This window comes from Haliotis cracherodii, unplaced genomic scaffold (genome assembly GCF_022045235.1).
Source record: "Haliotis cracherodii isolate W230 unplaced genomic scaffold, xgHalCrac1.p SCAF_8, whole genome shotgun sequence".
NCBI lineage: Eukaryota > Metazoa > Mollusca > Gastropoda > Lepetellida > Haliotidae > Haliotis > Haliotis cracherodii.
Genome location: NW_027266341.1, coordinates 40,627,295 through 40,644,966, shown reverse-complemented (window position 1 = coordinate 40,644,966; position 17,672 = coordinate 40,627,295). Strand labels below are relative to the sequence as shown.

Genomic DNA, 17,672 nt, shown 5'->3' with positions numbered 1-17,672 from the left:
TGAGAATGGATGTCATTATAAAATTCCGAGAAATTTAGGAAAATGCAAACTTTGTAAATTAGACTGTGTTGAAACCGAGTACCACTTCCTGCTTATTTGTCTATCGTATGTCAAGTTACGGCAACTATATCTCAAAGCAAAGTTCTATTGTCATCCTAACGTTCATAAATTTAATATGCTTCTGTCATCACCAGATACATATATTATTACAAATCTAGCAAAACATCTATATTATGCAAATGAAGTAAGAAATGCAAAATTGAATGTTTAAAACTTGTCTATACTCAACTTTTGTACACAAAGGCCTGTGGCCTATATGTATTGGAAATAAAAAGATTGATAACTGGTATCCAGGCTAGAAGGTTCTGCCGAGGTTCTCAAAACTAGAGCTATTTCTGCATTAAGAGATAGCGCAGACACCAAGACAAGTGAATATGTTGGTAGAATGTACAACTTTCATTTGTTTCAAACATTTCTATTTTGTCAATTTTGCACTAACCACTTTGACAATATGTCCAGGGACCATTACTCAGCTGTTTCAAATATGGCATGAATGATCTTTTTCCAGGTAAATTTTGTTGGATGATGGCATGGTATTTCTTCTGGCCATTTGGAAAGTTTGTACATCAGGTAAGATATACACTGACAGTACTTCCACAGTTATTACACTTCACATATTTTTTTAACAAGACAAAAGTCATTCTGTGTAAATCAACAAGAATAGCTCACAGACTCCTTATTTACTCATTAGCATAACAAACTGTAGACAATGATAAAGTCAGTGACATTGTTCAGCATAATAATGCAACACAAGCGAGTAGTCCCAAAGGAGGCATAACCTAAGTTTGTTATGTTGTTTACTGGAAAATAATTGCATGGTTAGCCACTCCCATTATTTATAATATAATACCTCTTACATGTGCAAATGTAGGTACCATTGCTGCAGAATCGCTGACATGTAATACTTCCTAATTTGAAATTGTAAAAGCCTTGATTATCTTAGCGCTTTGATATTCTTGAATGTTTGGCCACAGTATTGCCTTTGGGATGAAATAAACTTTCCCTGAAGGCATAGATATACTTAGATTTAAACAGCACAGCACAGCCAAATTGGATGTCATTTAAATATTCGTGGCAGTAAAGGGGGTTTGAATGATGCACTTCTAAAAAAGTGCAATATAATAAATAAGAACAGCCTCAGTTACCAGAGACTATATATACTGTCGGTATATGGTCTCTGCAGTTAGGTTCTCCTATCGCATGTTTTATGTTTGTTACCCATAATATTTGTTGTCATCATTATTGGTAGCCTGAAATACTGTTGTAGAGGTGTCTCAATCAATAGCGCTTCTCCATATAGGAAAGGTGACTGATTTATTTTCGACAGTTTACTCTTTATATCCAAAATAATATGTGAATATAATGGTCATGTTTGCGTATATGCTTTCGTTACTTTACAGAGCACTTTGTTACTGTTTCAGATACATGATGTCCCACTGTACTCTGTAGCAGAGTCGAGTTATCGTGATGTCACATTCAGACAACACAATGGAACAGGACACATTTCAGAAAATACTGCTCTTTTGGCATCAGATGAGAGCAAAAATGGACATCATTCTGCACGCAAATCTCTCTTGGTGGGTAAAATTAGAAGTTTAATGAAACTGTCATTTATTATCAATGTGAACTCTTGCAACAATGCCAACACTTAAATCCAGTAAACAGGCACAGTGCCTGGTGCACACTTGGTTGACAGAACACTCATGGCTAGGATGGATAGTATGATGATACATTGGTTGATTGTTCATCTAGGACAGACTGTTAGACACAATGTGTACATGATACATTGGTTGATTGTTCATCTAGGACAGACTGTTAGACACAATGTGTACATGATACATTGGTTGATTGTTCATCTAGGACAGACTGTTAGACACAATGTGTACATGATACATTGGTTGATTGTTCATCTAGGACAGACTGTTAGACACAATGTGTACATGATACATTGGTTGATTGTTCATCTAGGACAGACTGTTAGACACATTGGGTACATAATACATTGGTTGATTGTACATCTAGGACAGACTGTTAGACACAATGTGTACATGATACATTGGTTGATTGTTCATCTAGGACAGACTGTTAGACACAATGTGTACATGATACATTAGTCGATTGTTCATCTAGGACAGACTGTTAGACACAATGTGTACATGATACATTGGTTGATTGTTCATCTAGGACAGACTGTTAGACACAATGTGTACATGATACATTGTTTAGTATTCATCTAGGACAGACTGTTAGACACAATGTGTACATGATACATTGGTTGATTGTTCATCTAGGACAGACTGTTAGACACAATGTGTACATGATACATTGGTTGATTGTTCATCTAGGACAGACTGTTAGACACAATGTGTACATGATACATTGGTTGATTGTTCATCTAGGACAGACTGTTAGACACAATGTGTACATGATACATTGGTTGATTGTTCATCTAGGACAGACTGTTAGACACATTGGGTACATAATACATTGGTTGATTGTACATCTAGGACAGACTGTTAGACACAATGTGTACATGATACATTGGTTGATTGTTCATCTAGGACAGACTGTTAGACACAATGTGTACATGATACATTAGTCGATTGTTCATCTAGGACAGACTGTTAGACACAATGTGTACATGATACATTGGTTGATTGTTCATCTAGGACAGACTGTTAGACACAATGTGTACATGATACATTGTTTAGTATTCATCTAGGACAGACTGTTAGACACAATGTGTACATGATACATTGGTTGATTGTTCATCTAGGACAGACTGTTAGACACAATGTGTACATGATACATTGGTTGATTGTTCATCTAGGACAGACTGTTAGACACAATGTGTACATGATACATTGGTTGATTGTTCATCTAGGACAGACTGTTAGACACAATGTGTACATGATACATTGGTTGATTGTTCATCTAGGACAGACTGTTAGACACAATGTGTACATGATACATTGGTTGATTGTTCATCTAGGACAGACTGTTAGACACAATGTGTACATGATACATTGGTTGATTGTTCATCTAGGACAGACTGTTAAGACACATTGGGTACATAATACATTGTTTAGTATTCATCTAGGACAGACTGTTGGACACATTGGGTACATAATATATTGTTTAGTATTCATCTAGGACAGACTGTTGGACACATTGGGTACATGATACATTGGTTGGTGTGCATCTAAGACAGACTGTTAGACACATTGGGTACATAATACATTGTTTAGTATTCATCTAGGAAAGACTGTTAGACACATTGGGTACATGATACAATGGTCGATTGTTCATCTAGGACAGACTGTTGGGACACATTGGGTACATGATACATTGTTTAGTATTCATCTAGGTTAGACTGTTGGGACACATTGGGTACATAATACATTGTTTAGTATTCATCTAGGACAGACTGTTGGGACACATTGGGTACATGATACATTGTTTAGTATTCATCAAGGACAGACTGTTGGACACATTGGGCACATGATACATTGTTTAGTATTCATCTAGGTTAGACTGTTGGGACACATTGGGTACATAATACATTGTTTAGTATTCATCTAGGACAGACTGTTGGGACACATTGGGTACATGATACATTGTTTAGTATTCATCAAGGACAGACTGTTGGACACATTGGGCACATGATACATTGTTTAGTATTCATCTAGGACAGATTGTTGGACACATTGGGTACATAATACATTGTTTAGTATTCATCTAGGACAGACTGTTGGGACACATTGGGTACATAATACATTGTTTAGTATTTATCTAGGACAGACTGTTGGACACATTGGGTACATGATACATTGGTTGGTGTTCATCTAGGACAGACTGTTGGTACACATTGGGCACATGATACATTGTTTAGTATTCATCTAGGACAGACTGTTGGGACACATTGGGTATATAATACATTGTTTAGTATTCATCTAGGACAGACTGTTGGACACATTGGGCACATGATACATTGTTTAGAATTCATCTAGGACAGACTGTTGGGACACATTGGGTACATAATACATTGTTTAGTATTCATCTAGGACAGACTGTTGGACACATTGGGTACATAATACATTGTTTAGTATTCATCTAGGACAGACTGTTAGACACATTGGGTACATGATACATTGGTTGGTGTTCATCTAGGACAGACTGTTGGGACACATTGGGCACATGATACATTGTTTAGTATTCATCTAGGACAGACTATTGGGACACATTGGGCACATGATACATTGTTTAGTATTCATCTAGGACAGACTGTTGGGACACATTGGGTACATAATACATTGTTCAGTATCCATCTAGGACAGACTGTTAGACACATTGGGTACATAATACATTGTTTAGTATTTATCTAGGACAGACTGTTAGACATATTGGGTACATGATACATTGGTTGGTGTTCATCTAGGACAGACTGTTGGGACACATTGGGTACATGATACATTGTTTAGTATTCATCTAGGACAGACTGTTGGGACACATTGGGTACATAATACATTGTTTAGTATTCATCTAGGACAGACTGTGGGACACATTGGGTACATAATACATTGCTTGGTGTTCATTTAAATCTGTTCCATGTGATGAAACAGCCCCTTTCAATGTAGACCCCCTAATCATGTAACTTGTCACATGATCAGTATTTACGTGCCACATCCTGAATATTGACTCACCCAATGGAAAAGAAGATGGCGTCTGGTAGTAACATTTCACGGTTCACATCTAGGATGCATGAAGTTTGGTACATGTCATCCTTAGTGATGGAATTAGTTAAGCTCTTCAGAGACCATTATTGAAGCTGAAGGTAACTGGAATGATCAAGGTAGTTCGGCTCCTTTGTGTACCTAAACCAATCATCTGTGCTTGTATATAAAGTTTGTAAGAGCATGCTCCCATGTTTTCAACTAGAAATATTCAAGCCTGTGATTGGCTGAAATTGAAGGTCAAGGTCAAATTGAGGTACATTCAAATTTCTCATGAAGGTAGCTAGTCATGGGACTCTCTCTTTTGGAAATGTGTATCTACAAAGTTATAGAAGTTATAAAATTGAGATGCAAGTTAATTTCTTGTTAATGTAGCTAGAAGCATATATGACTTTCTATTATGAAGTCGCAGTGCATATGCACATGTTTTCCCAAATCAGAAGTGATAATTCTATTGGCCATTGAGTACTTAATCACATGTTATCATTCACATTGGGTGTCATTTTGTTCTCTTGTGTAACTCTTAACAGTGGTAAGTGTGTAAGTTACAATAAGTGAGATGTTGCATTATTCACTGCAGTAGAGTTCATGTACATGTAACACCTGCATTCAGCCAGTAAGAAAAGATCTGTGAAGACATATGTGTATGCAAGCTGAAAATGCTACATTGTGTAATAACACACAGTGTCCTCATACTATTAAGTTATCAAATTTCATCATGTGTATTTGTATGCAAGCAACCCAAAATGAATCAGGTTATGGTGATTAAGTTTTCAATTTTCTGATTACTATTTTTAGAGGCATGGAACTTCCTGCTTCAGAGTTGTATTGCATTGTTCATTTCACAAACTGAAAGTGATTATGACTTTAGTAAGGTAGCTAGAAGCACAGTTTGGATGAAGACAGGTGGAGATGGAGTTGTTTCTGTTTTTGTATGTAATGCAAACACTTTTCTCGTTCATCAATTCGTATTTTTGCAACCGAATTACTGCTGAACAAACTTCTAAGACACTGGTTACTGGGTGAGAACATTTTATTCCTGGTGTCTTACAACACATCCTGCAACAATATAGCATTTAATAAATACAGCACCAAATTTAGGTGAAATAGAAATGACAGATTATATGACAATTAACAACAAGGGGTGATAACTCATTGATTAGCTCATACATTCAAATGAAATAGATATGGTACAGACACAGACGCCTTAATGCAATACGCAAGTCAAATGAAATAGATATGGTACAGACACAGACGCCTTAATGCAATACGCAAGTCAAATGAAATAGATATCGTACAGACACAGATGCCTTAATGCAATACGCAAGTCAAATGAAATAGATATGGTACAGACACAGACGCCTTAATGCAATACGCAAGTCAAATGAAATAGATATGGTACAGACACAGATGCCTTAATGCAATACGCAAGTCAAATGAAATAGATATGGTACAGACACAGATGCCTTAATGCAATACGCAAGTCAAATGAAATAGATATGGTACAGATACAGACGCTTTAATGCAATACGCAAGTCAAATGAAATAGATATGGTACAGACACAGATGCCTTAATGCAATACGCAAGTCAAATGAAATAGATATGGTACAGACACAGATGCCTTAATGCAATACGCAAGTCAAATGAAATAGATATGGTACAGACACAGACGCCTTAATGCAATATGCAAATCAAATGAAATAGATATGGTACAGACACAGACGCCTTAATGCAATACGCAAGTCAAATGAAATAGATATGGTACAGACACAGACGCCTTAATGCAATATGCAAGTCAAATGAAATAGATATGGTACAGACACAGACGCCTTAATGCAATATGCAAGTCAAATGAAATAGATATGGTACAGACACAGATGCCTTAATGCAATACACAAGTCAAATGAAATAGATATGGTACAGACACAGATGCCTTAATGCAATACGCAAGTCAAATGAAATAGATATGGTGCAGACACAGACGCCTTAATGCAATACGCGAGTCAAATGAAATAGATGTACTACCCAGTATTACATAAACATATACCAGAATGCAAAATCATTCCTACTTGGTGTATGGCACAAGGGTGCAGATGTAAGCGCCACCAAGCCAGAAGCACCAAGTGTACCTAAAATCTGAGTAAACAAGATACAACATTAATTCTGCAGTAACTACAAATCATTATATCTATTATCTTTACAAACGCCTGGAACACATCAAAGCAGCTTAGGCTGTGACCACATAGTCACTCATACTTACATTCACATATACACTATTCTTCCTATCATATATGAAATCAGTCAATCAAACGCTCAAACATGCAACAATTCACTCATAGGGAAAATAGAAATACTTGAATGAATTAGATTAGTTATTTGATAGATTTTATATTAAATTCTATACTTCAAATTCACTAAAACCAGACTGAAGTATTATTTGCACTTACGTTAGATTTTCCATTGTTATGGTTGAATTTACTGGTTATATTTATAAATAAACAATACAACTATAGCATGTAAAGGTGTACACACTTATAAAGCTGTGTAACAGAAACTGTGAGGTATTTACAACTGTTGATGACTCCAATCTACATGTATAACTCAGTCCTGTTAGTGCAAAGGGGGAATGTGAAGTGCAGATTTGAAATAAGAAAGAGGGCAAGAGTTTAACTGATCCAATTGACGTTGATTAAATCAGGCTATGTAATAATGTTGTAGCCCTACCTGTCTACTCTTTAAATTAGAATGAAACTAACTGTAGAACTAATAATAGACCCAACTTTTAAACTTTTTGAGTCCTTATAAGTATAGTCTGTTTCAAAATGACCAAACCTGTTGATAGAAAAAATACATTCATTAGTTAAAAATGGAAAATGATATACCTGCAATTCTTTAAGCAATTGTCAGTATACAAATATCAATACAACACTTAAATTACTTAAAACTAATATGTACATGACTGTATAATACAATAATACAAACGAATAAGTACATGACTGTATAATACAATACAAACTAATATGTACATGGTTGTATAATACAATACAAACTAATATGTACATGGTTGTATAATACAATACAAACTAATATGTACATGACTGTATAATACAATACAAGCTAATATGTACATGGTTGTATAATACAATACAAACTAATTTGTACATGGTTGTATAATACAATACAAACTAATATGTACATGGTTGTATAATACAATACAAACTAATATGTACATGACTGTATAATACAATACAAACTTATAAGTACATGACTGTATAATACAATTATACATACGAATATGTACATGGTTGTATAATACAATACAAACTAATATATACCGGTACATGGTTGTATATAATACAATACAAACTAATATGTACATGACTGTATGATACAATAATATGTATCTGCCACATTTTCAGCTTGTCATGTGAGACCTAGACTAACATTTAGTCATGGACATGAAGTTATTATATTTAGGAATATATATCTACAAAATACAAAATATTATCTGAGCTTCATTTCAGAGCTGAGACAATCTAGACTTGCCAAATCATTCTAGACTTAGTTGGATGCATTTTTTTTTTTATTCTCTGAGGTCTGTAGGACCTGGATTTGCCATTATTTACTGCAACACTGACCAACCACTAACAGTGACAAATCACATGACAAGGCACCAAATAAACACTGAATAATTTTTGCCATAACATTGCCATGTATCCTATTAAAAAAATCTTATGATTTTCAACAGAAGTCCTCTTCATTATCAACTATCCAATTTTAGTAGTTAGAATTATAGTACACTGCTTCACAAGTCTTATGCTCTTGCGTGAAGTGTGAAAACCTCTCTTTTATGTGTGCTCCTGCCAACATCTAGAGACTTTATTTTGATAATGATCACATTGAAGTAAAAGTATTGAAGACACATATCGAGCAGGTGATGTAAAGTTTGTCTGAAACGTAATCTCTTTTATTCAATCAGTCTCCTAATATCTCATGCTTTTTAGATATATTTGATAAAGTGGATTGTGTTTACAATTTAACAGTATTGGTAATCTCATTTATTTCATGACAGATTCCAGGCTATGATTGGCATGCATTTCATGATTTATTATATGCCATTTCCATTGGTTGGTAGGTCATCTGGAACAAACAGATGACCAGTGCCTGCCTACATCTTTTGCACTTTAATGAGACACCCAAAACAACAGAACCAACAGTTTTAGTGCTTTTCACCAAGTAACGAGTCAAAGTGTGGTCAGTTGGTTTACTCAAGTTGATCAAACAGGTGTGGTCACCTGAAGTGTGGTCAGTTGGTTTACTCAAGTTGATCAAACAGGGATCAAACAGGGATCACATTAACCCTTGGCAACCTTGTACAATAATATTTTAATAACTAAAAAATTACTGTTCACCCAGGTGGTAAAATGTCTAGTGCAGCAACGGCAGTGGGTAATATATATACCAAAGTAACAGATTACAGAATTTCAAAGTTAGTACTACTTTCATTAATTTCTTGATACATTTTTGGCTTGTGGTCATCACTTTCATTACTTTAGGGACACATAATTTTCATGATTGACAGTACATGCATCAAAACAGGAAAGGTATTCTTTTTACTGACTTTAAAAGTTTGACATGTTGTTATTTCAGGTTCGCCCTCAGACATACATCTGGTGTATATTGGGTATACCACTCCTCCTGACAGTACACTTCATTGTGTGGTTCATCGCCTGGCTTTTTGTCATCTCAATTCCAATTGCAAAGGTTTGTGAATGTCTTTTCACTTTCTAGGAGTATAATAAGGCTCAGAATAATTACCTCAGATTAGTGTTACCTACCCACCCACCTAAACCCATATCTCACCTACCTATATCTCAAGCATGTGTTTATGAATCAAATAGTGATGATACCCAATCTCATTAAAATCAGAGGACATCCCATTACGGGTCATGTCAGAACGACCTTTCATCCGACCAATGAAAGCGTCGCTTACCAGATCATGAAAGGGAGAATAAGAATGTGTTTTCTAATCATGCAACCTCGAAAACGTTAACACAGGGTATTCTGAATGACAGTTACGGCCCGTACAACTGATTCCGTCAAAATTATCGTCTATATCTCGCTTCCATGGGATAAACATTTGAATGGAGGAGCCATTGCACATTACTTGGGAAGCACTGCCATACAATTGCAACCATACATTAGACATTCCGGAATGTTCGTTTGTTCAGTTTTAAAATTTTTAACTGTGTCAACATATTTTTCAGGCATAGTCTGAAATGTAAGTCGTCAGATTGCAACAAGTGCAGTAAAGCTTGAGAAGGCTGTTTTCTAATTGGTTGATGTCGACTTCTTGTTAGTAGTTTCAGTGGTCGGTCAGAGTTCACGAAAGATCGTTCTAACGTGACCCATAATGGGATGTCCTCAGATCTTTGTTTAGGGGCAGTGAGAAATAAGATCTAATTTAATGAGATTGGGATGATACTAGGTGTTTGTGAAAGGTGAGCGCTTCCTGCCAAACTGGTGGCAGTCGTGACAATAAGTCTGTTTGAAAGCACACCTGAGGCCTTGAATGTTGTATCTTGATAAAAAAACAACTTTTGAGCAAGAATCTCATGACACTCTTTGAAATTTATGTAGAAAGAATGTGCCAGATTGTACCTGAATAATTGTGAAACATAGACACAAGAGGCTTAGTGCTGCTGGAATCTTGCTCAACATAAAGGGAAGCTTGACTATTGGAAAGTTGAAGTCATCCGCCTTGTCATACAGTATTGTTCATAGTTTCATTGTCACTCTGAATCTTTATGCATAGATCTATATTTGAAACAGATGAGGCAGCCTCACTGGTCTCTCATTTCTAGCTCAGGTGGGCAAATCAGTGGAGGGAAAGTGACTGTTATTGAATGATGTCTGACTATGACAAGCCCAATTTCAACTTCTTAGCCATATTTCCTTGTTTTGATTTTGCCAGTCTGTCTGCACAAAGAAACTGATCAGCATGGAGGGAAGCCCTACTGGTGCCCACGCGGATGCCTACCTCATGCCCATATGCCACATCCCCAAATTTCACTTAGATGTTATCTTAGTATCTCACCTATTGTTTTTTCAGTCGACAACTGATGTCATTTGCTTTCTTTACTATCGTGGCTCAGCCTGGTAAAGGTCCAGATGCTAAGTTCTACAATGTAAGGGAGACAACTCTCGGAATACACTGTATGCTACAAGTAGCGTTGTGTCATTTGTACCTGTGCAAGGATGTGAAACTTTCATCTTGATACTAATTGTCCTGAACCATTGAAAATAAAGATGCAGCATGTCCACATCAGCACACCAAAAGACAAACAACCTGCAGATCAAAGAATGAAGTTCTCTTAATGTGTCATGTGGGACAGTGGTGTACAAAGCTGCAATGCCAAATGACATGACACTGAAGTAAATAAGACTGTAACTGCATGTTGCAACAAAGTTCAAGAATAGTACATTTGTTCTTGCAGATTTTGAAACATTGTGGAAATTTAGTTACTTTGTTTCGCCATTTCATTGATGTCAATTCTGGTTTTTGAAAGGCATTTAGAAGTGATTCACATAAGGAAGAGAATATATGGATGTCAACTTTATTATGAGGAACACAACGTTTCGGAGTATATCCTTACTCCTTCATCAGGTGAATGAATGCCTTACTTACTTATATTGGAGATTTTATGTGCGCTTTCCGACTGCAGCGTATTTCGCACACGGGCCCGGCCAGGCCATTTAATGTGTTTCCGAAAAGGGGAAAAAGTTGTTTGGCAATCCAGTAGGGGTGTTTTACTGGTTGCTTATATAGAATTTTGGAAATTTGGAGATTTGGAAAAAATGCCAAGAGGGTTTGGGCGGCGAACTAAGGGAGCTGGGTATGGAAGTTTGTTAGTTTGATTATGTGGTTTGGTTTTGGTAGTTTATTGGGGTTTAAATGCAATTTATTAGTCCTGTTTTGATTAAGTATACGCCTAAGGCTTTGAAGTTTTCTAAAAAAAAATGTGGGTTTAGGATTGCTTCTAGAGTAAGCGCCTTATTTAGATTAGGGTGGTTTGTAGTGTAGTTCGGTGTGTTAGGTGGTGGGTGCAGTGTATGAGTGAGTGTTCTGGGGTTTCTTGTTGTTTGCAATGTGGGCAGGTTCCTGTTGCGTGTTTTTTTAATTATTTTGAGGTGGTTATTTAGGATGGTATGTCTTGTTTGGAGTTTAGTGATTACACTGTCGATTTTTTTGGACGGATGTAGAATTTTTGGTTTGGTTAGGGGTTTTTTTTAGAACCTTTTTGATTTGGCTATTTGAGTTTAGATATAGGTTATGCCATTTTTTGGTGATTTTTTGTTAGTTGACACTTTTAATTTCTGATTTGGAGATGGGTAGGTTTAGGCTTATTTCTGGGATTTTGAGGGATAGTTTAGCTGCTTTATCGGCGTTTTCATATCATATATTCCTACGTAGGCGGGTATCCACAAGAAGGTTATTTGTTTGCCTGCCTTAGTTAGGTTGTTGGAGCTTTTAAGTATTTGATTTATTAATTTAGGTCTGTTTTTGGTATTTTTGTTTTGGAGGGCTTGCAGTCCACTTAATTGGCACTGATAGGTGTGAGAATGGACATAGCAAGGGGCAAATTGAAGCCAGCTTGGCAATTCGCCCCAACAAAGATCAAAGCAATAAGTCACAAGCACTAGACAGATAGATTTCCTGGTCACAGTTTCTTTTAGTCTTGTGTTGAGGGGTCTAAAGTCACATCCTGAAGAACGTAAACCATAACATCATATGTCCTGTCCTGTCTACCAACAACAACAACTGGCGACAAAGGAAACTACAAGAAGCCATTGACATCAGGAGACGCCAGCCATGAACCGTGACCAGGGAACCAATCTGCCCAGTGCTTGTGTTCCTCATAATAAAGAAGTTGACATCCATTTATTCTCTTCCTTATGATTTCAATTCTGTTTTCGTTTTGTCAAAGAATGTTTTTTGGGTGAAAAAATCCTTCCTTCCGGTTTGTTTGTTGTAGTTTTATTGTGCATTAAACTTGTGTCACGTTAGAATGGATTTGTCCACATTGGTATGGTGGCAGCGCTTTGAATCTACACTAATACCGATTTCAGCACACGGAAACCGTATTACAAATCCAGTTACCCTCAGACGTTAAACATGTGTGTGTAGACTACAAGCTGAAACTTCCGAAATGCCCATCAAACATTTGCACAGGATCTTGTAAATTGGGAAGCGAACATAAAACATGGCCAACGCAAGAGCTCCCAAACAATGGCAGTTAATGAAGAATGAGAAAATCAGTTCTTTCAAAAACTGGAGGCAGAAGTTAGTATACATTCTTTGCAATAATTTCTCCCCATTCCTGGCAGATGGTAGCACCTTGTTAAAGAAGACTGCTGTTAATCCACTCAGAGGGTTACAGAATAATAGTGAGGATGTTCATGAAAGTCAGCGGAAAACAGCTCAGCAGTAAAACATATATCTTGAACTCATGTTGGGCCAGATTGCCAACTACTGTACTGTCATCAGCAGGAATTCAATTATCCGTAATTCTACTTCTGTTCAAGATATTTGGCAAAAGATCTGGCTCTGTTACGGCTTCCAATCTGGCATCACCCATCATGGTATAGATATTGATCAAGATGAAGACCTTACACCAACACTTGAAATTGCTTCAATTTATTCATTCTTCAGCTTGTTAAACAGAAATACATAGGGAAGTTGAGAAATCAGACATTAGCATCTTTGAAACCAGAGATCTCACAAGCTCTTTCCTCACTGATGGATGAATCACACACTGTTGAAGACACCAAGGCTTTAAGAACAGCATCCTTTTCAACAAACAAGCCAAGGCAAAATTACATCAAACCGGCTAGACAAATGAGAATCTGTGTTAGTCCCCAGTATTTATGCAGTGACAAACTATTGTTAAGTGGCTGTTAACATTATTTACTGACTACATATCCAGGTGAGCTACAGTGCTGTGGCACTACTTTTTAAAATGTAACAACATGTGGTCTATATGTGGTTTGTATTGCTGCACAGCATGTATGTGGCGGTTTTGGGATCACTTTAAAAAGCGATATGGTTTGACCTTTCACTTTGACAGTGCCCTTAAAATCACTCACAATGTATTCTTGGAACACCCTCCCTTATGAAGCTGAAATAAATGTGCATATTTCTTTTTTTTTAAATCGTAGTTTATTAAATTGTTGTGATTTTATTGTTTTGTTAACACATGTCCTTCCACATATGAAATATGTTCTTCAGATAACACACAAACAATACATTGCATCATACATTACTGGCAGGGCATGTAGTACTACCAATAAGTAAATGTTGTGTCTTGTTAAATGTTTAACTTTTTTCTGATCAGGTTAACAGCAAGACAATGATGAAGATATTATTTCTACCCCCTGAGGAGGTTGATGTTGAGGGCTCCAGTGAGATGGCTGTGGTATGTATGTGGCCCCTTAAGTTTAATAGCAGAGAGTTACATCTGGCTCATTTCAACACTGGACAGGGGTATTTGTATAGGATAACCACTTCATGTGACATGCACTATTATTACTATTCTTAATTCAAATATCAGGGTGTTATCATCTGCCATTAGACAAACCTTTAAAGTACACCATGCAGAGAGGAAAACAACAAATCAAAATATTTACTGGATGCCGGGATGCAGCCAACTTGGATACAGACAGGTGACACAGGCAGGCACATCACCGGGTGGCTCTACTCAGCATCAAGGAATAGACCATGTTTTCCTGCTTTTGCTACAATTTCTCCTTGCATTAAGCCAGCATTGCCCTGAGAAGTCTTGGTATTGTGAAGCCTTGTGGTTGTGGTTCCTACTGATTTTTATTAATCATGTCATATTGACTATAATTCAGCTTTGTCAAGTTGAGCATGTAATGTTGTGCACTGATATTGCTGAGAATAATAGATAAAGAGAAAGAACAGGACCCCCCTTCATTTAGACCAAGTTTTTTAGGCCGAGTTCGGCAAGGGGAATACTGTCTGCGTATTTCCCCAGTGCATCTTTTCAGTGGGCTGGAGTTGCCTCTTGATTTTGCACTAGCTGTACATGAATCTATGCGGTCGTACTGGAATGTGTTAAATATCTCATTAAGGTGACATCTGTGGTTCAGTGGCTCTGTGGAGGATTTCTTCTATAGTAGTGTCAATTGTATCCTCCCTGCCATCTCAGATTTCTATTCACAGATGCTTAAAGACATTGCCAGTGAGTTTTGAGAGCCAGTCACCAAAACAACTCTTTTGTCGGAAGTATGTAGGAATTTAACATGGTGGGGGTGAATAGAAGTAAATCATTGTGTACCTTAATCAATCTGAACAAATGGTGGTTGCGAAAAACCCCATATTGTCCCATTGAATTATCTTCAGCGTGTTGATTTCTACATTTTCTCCATGAGTTTGTACAGGGGTGACAAGCTCCTGGAATATTACGAAATTGCATGATAACACAACCCAAATTCTGTACCCTTTGATGACCTATGGGAACCCTCTACAGCCAACCAAAGTCACTGCCCACTTGAAGACATGTATCACCATGCAAATTCTTCTCACCCAACTGCCCACCTTATGGCTGTCTAGTTGGATATTGTATGAACAGAAAGATACCTGCTAACATGCATGCATGGTCTACGTCTGCATCTAGCACAGCCGCACACAGAATCAAGTGAATGTTTTGGGTTTGCTGTATTGACATTTATGTATTATCGTGAGTATATGATATTAAAGGAAATTACAAAAGAAATTTCTATTTTATATGTCACACGGATGCTGGTTGTCAACAGGGATTTTGTGTGTCCCTTTTGCGCTTAAAGGTCATATGACCTCAAAGTTCAAGTGAGGTTGTGTGTCTGTTGGAAGGCTGCATAACATTAACCACATTTTCTCATTAACCTTAAAGTCTGCAATGCTAAAACTTTGGTGGATGATGTCTGGAATGGTGTCTCTAAAATGTGCTTAAGGCAGCCTATTGGAGTGTTGCTTTTCCCCCATACCTAATCATTTCTGCTTATATCATTATGAAATTTGAAATGCTGTAAGTATGTGGTTTGTGGTATTTGAAATTTATCAAGGCAAAAAAAATTAGGTTAAAATTGATAATATACTCATGTTTATGTATTGGTGTTTGACATTTTACGATCTATTTGCCTGAGCACTATGTCTCTATTTCCTCATTGTGTCTTCTCTTCACAGAATGAATTATTCTTACAAATCCTTCAAATCTATTACATCGTTGCCAATAATCCTGTATTTTGACTGCAACCATACCAAAACTAAATCTTCGGATTTTCAACAGAAGTCCTCTTCACTGTCAACTACATTCAACTAGTTATTCCTGTAATAGCACCAGTAGGCTACAGCTACGGGAAAAACATCACTTCTTTGCTGTGTATGCTGGACACAACACCTATGGTTTAGCTTATTCTATCACTCGTTTATGTAGCCACGCTGTTTTAATAGTATCCTTCAGTACTTAGTATTAGCATCATTTAATTATAACTTGATGGTTACGTGATTTTTTTCTGGTGCTGGTATGAGTGGTTTTCGCCTGTTATCGCATTGTCTGTCCCCACCCCTACATGTAAAAAATATGGACGCTTCATGGTCACTGGGGACCCACACCATTTCTACTGGAAGTGCAGAGTTGACTGATGTACGAAGTCCAGTTGCAAGCTTTGCACTCCCCTCTCCAAGACAGCCTTCTCGAAGCCTGATGCCTCCTTCACTAAAGCCAATCCCAAGAAGGCTGTTAAGAAGAAAGTCAAAGCCATCAATTCTTTGCCTGACGTATCAACTCCCAAACCCATGGCATCTAACCCAACACCTACTCCCCGACAACTCCTCAGCCAGACACAGCTTCTGGTTTTCCAATTTGTACTTCGGAGAAACTATTTGCACAGCAGAAAAATTCCATGGAAGTCTTACTTAGCTCCTGTCTATCAGCCTAATCATCGTAGGTCGACCAGTTAAAGTAACCTCAGGCCTTATACAGGCTCAGTAGAATCCCCCGTCCATTAGGCTGCATGGGGGAATGTTTCCAGTTAAGTCGTGACCATCTTTATCTGCCAGAATCTTTGTTGCATGACCTCCGGACGACCAGCTGGGTGGTGGCGACAATGCCTCAGCTCTCCGTGACAGCCACCTGTCCCAGTCCCTGCACAGTTTGGATATCCCCTTAGGCCCACAGAGAACTGAGGTTCAGCCTTGGGCATGAGTCCTTCTAAGGTCCTGTACAGCTCCCACACAGAGGTCTAACCGACTACCACACGGTTCTCACATGAGTTCCAAGGGATCGTCTAGACTCGGTATCGCCTGCAGATTTTGATTATACTGCGTGTCACAACCCTTCCATAAACAGATCATTCCTGAATCTTGGACGCCATTGGATTTACATTGGGATGACACAGATCCATTGGATCTTATGGATGTACCTCATCATCATCCTTCCCATCTGGGTGTTTCTCATGCACCCACGGATTCGGAATCAGACTTTGGCGATGACTATGGCCACTCGGATGCTTCACTACTGCATGAATATGGACCCGCACTCTCCTTCATAGATATAGTCAACTCTATCTACCATTACATGCCGATAATTCAACCACACACGCAACAATCTCTTCCTTCCCAGATACCATAGTATGCTGGTTGCCTACGTCATGTAAACCAAACTCTTCTATGGCTGAGCTGCACTGCTAAGATTATTGATCAGATAGCAGATACCTTACAGAAGCTACGGCACGATGATCGACTTTCCCTCCCTACTATGAGGAAGTTATATCAAACCTATGACTCACCATTCCCGGTTTCACAACTGCTATATGAT

At 37.6% G+C, this 17,672-nt stretch overlaps 1 protein-coding gene across 1 annotated transcript in view; it reads left to right on the top strand.

The window, feature by feature from the left end:
* The window catches only part of LOC139449941 (uncharacterized), a 119,104-nt gene that overhangs the window by 69,570 nt on the left and 31,862 nt on the right, over positions 1-17,672 (top strand). The window contains exons 5-8 of the mRNA XM_071231553.1: positions 569-630; positions 1,482-1,637; positions 9,445-9,558; positions 14,190-14,270. Of these exons, the coding sequence (XP_071087654.1) occupies positions 569-630; positions 1,482-1,637; positions 9,445-9,558; positions 14,190-14,270 (413 nt within the window). The remainder of the gene's footprint in view (positions 1-568; positions 631-1,481; positions 1,638-9,444; positions 9,559-14,189; positions 14,271-17,672) is intronic.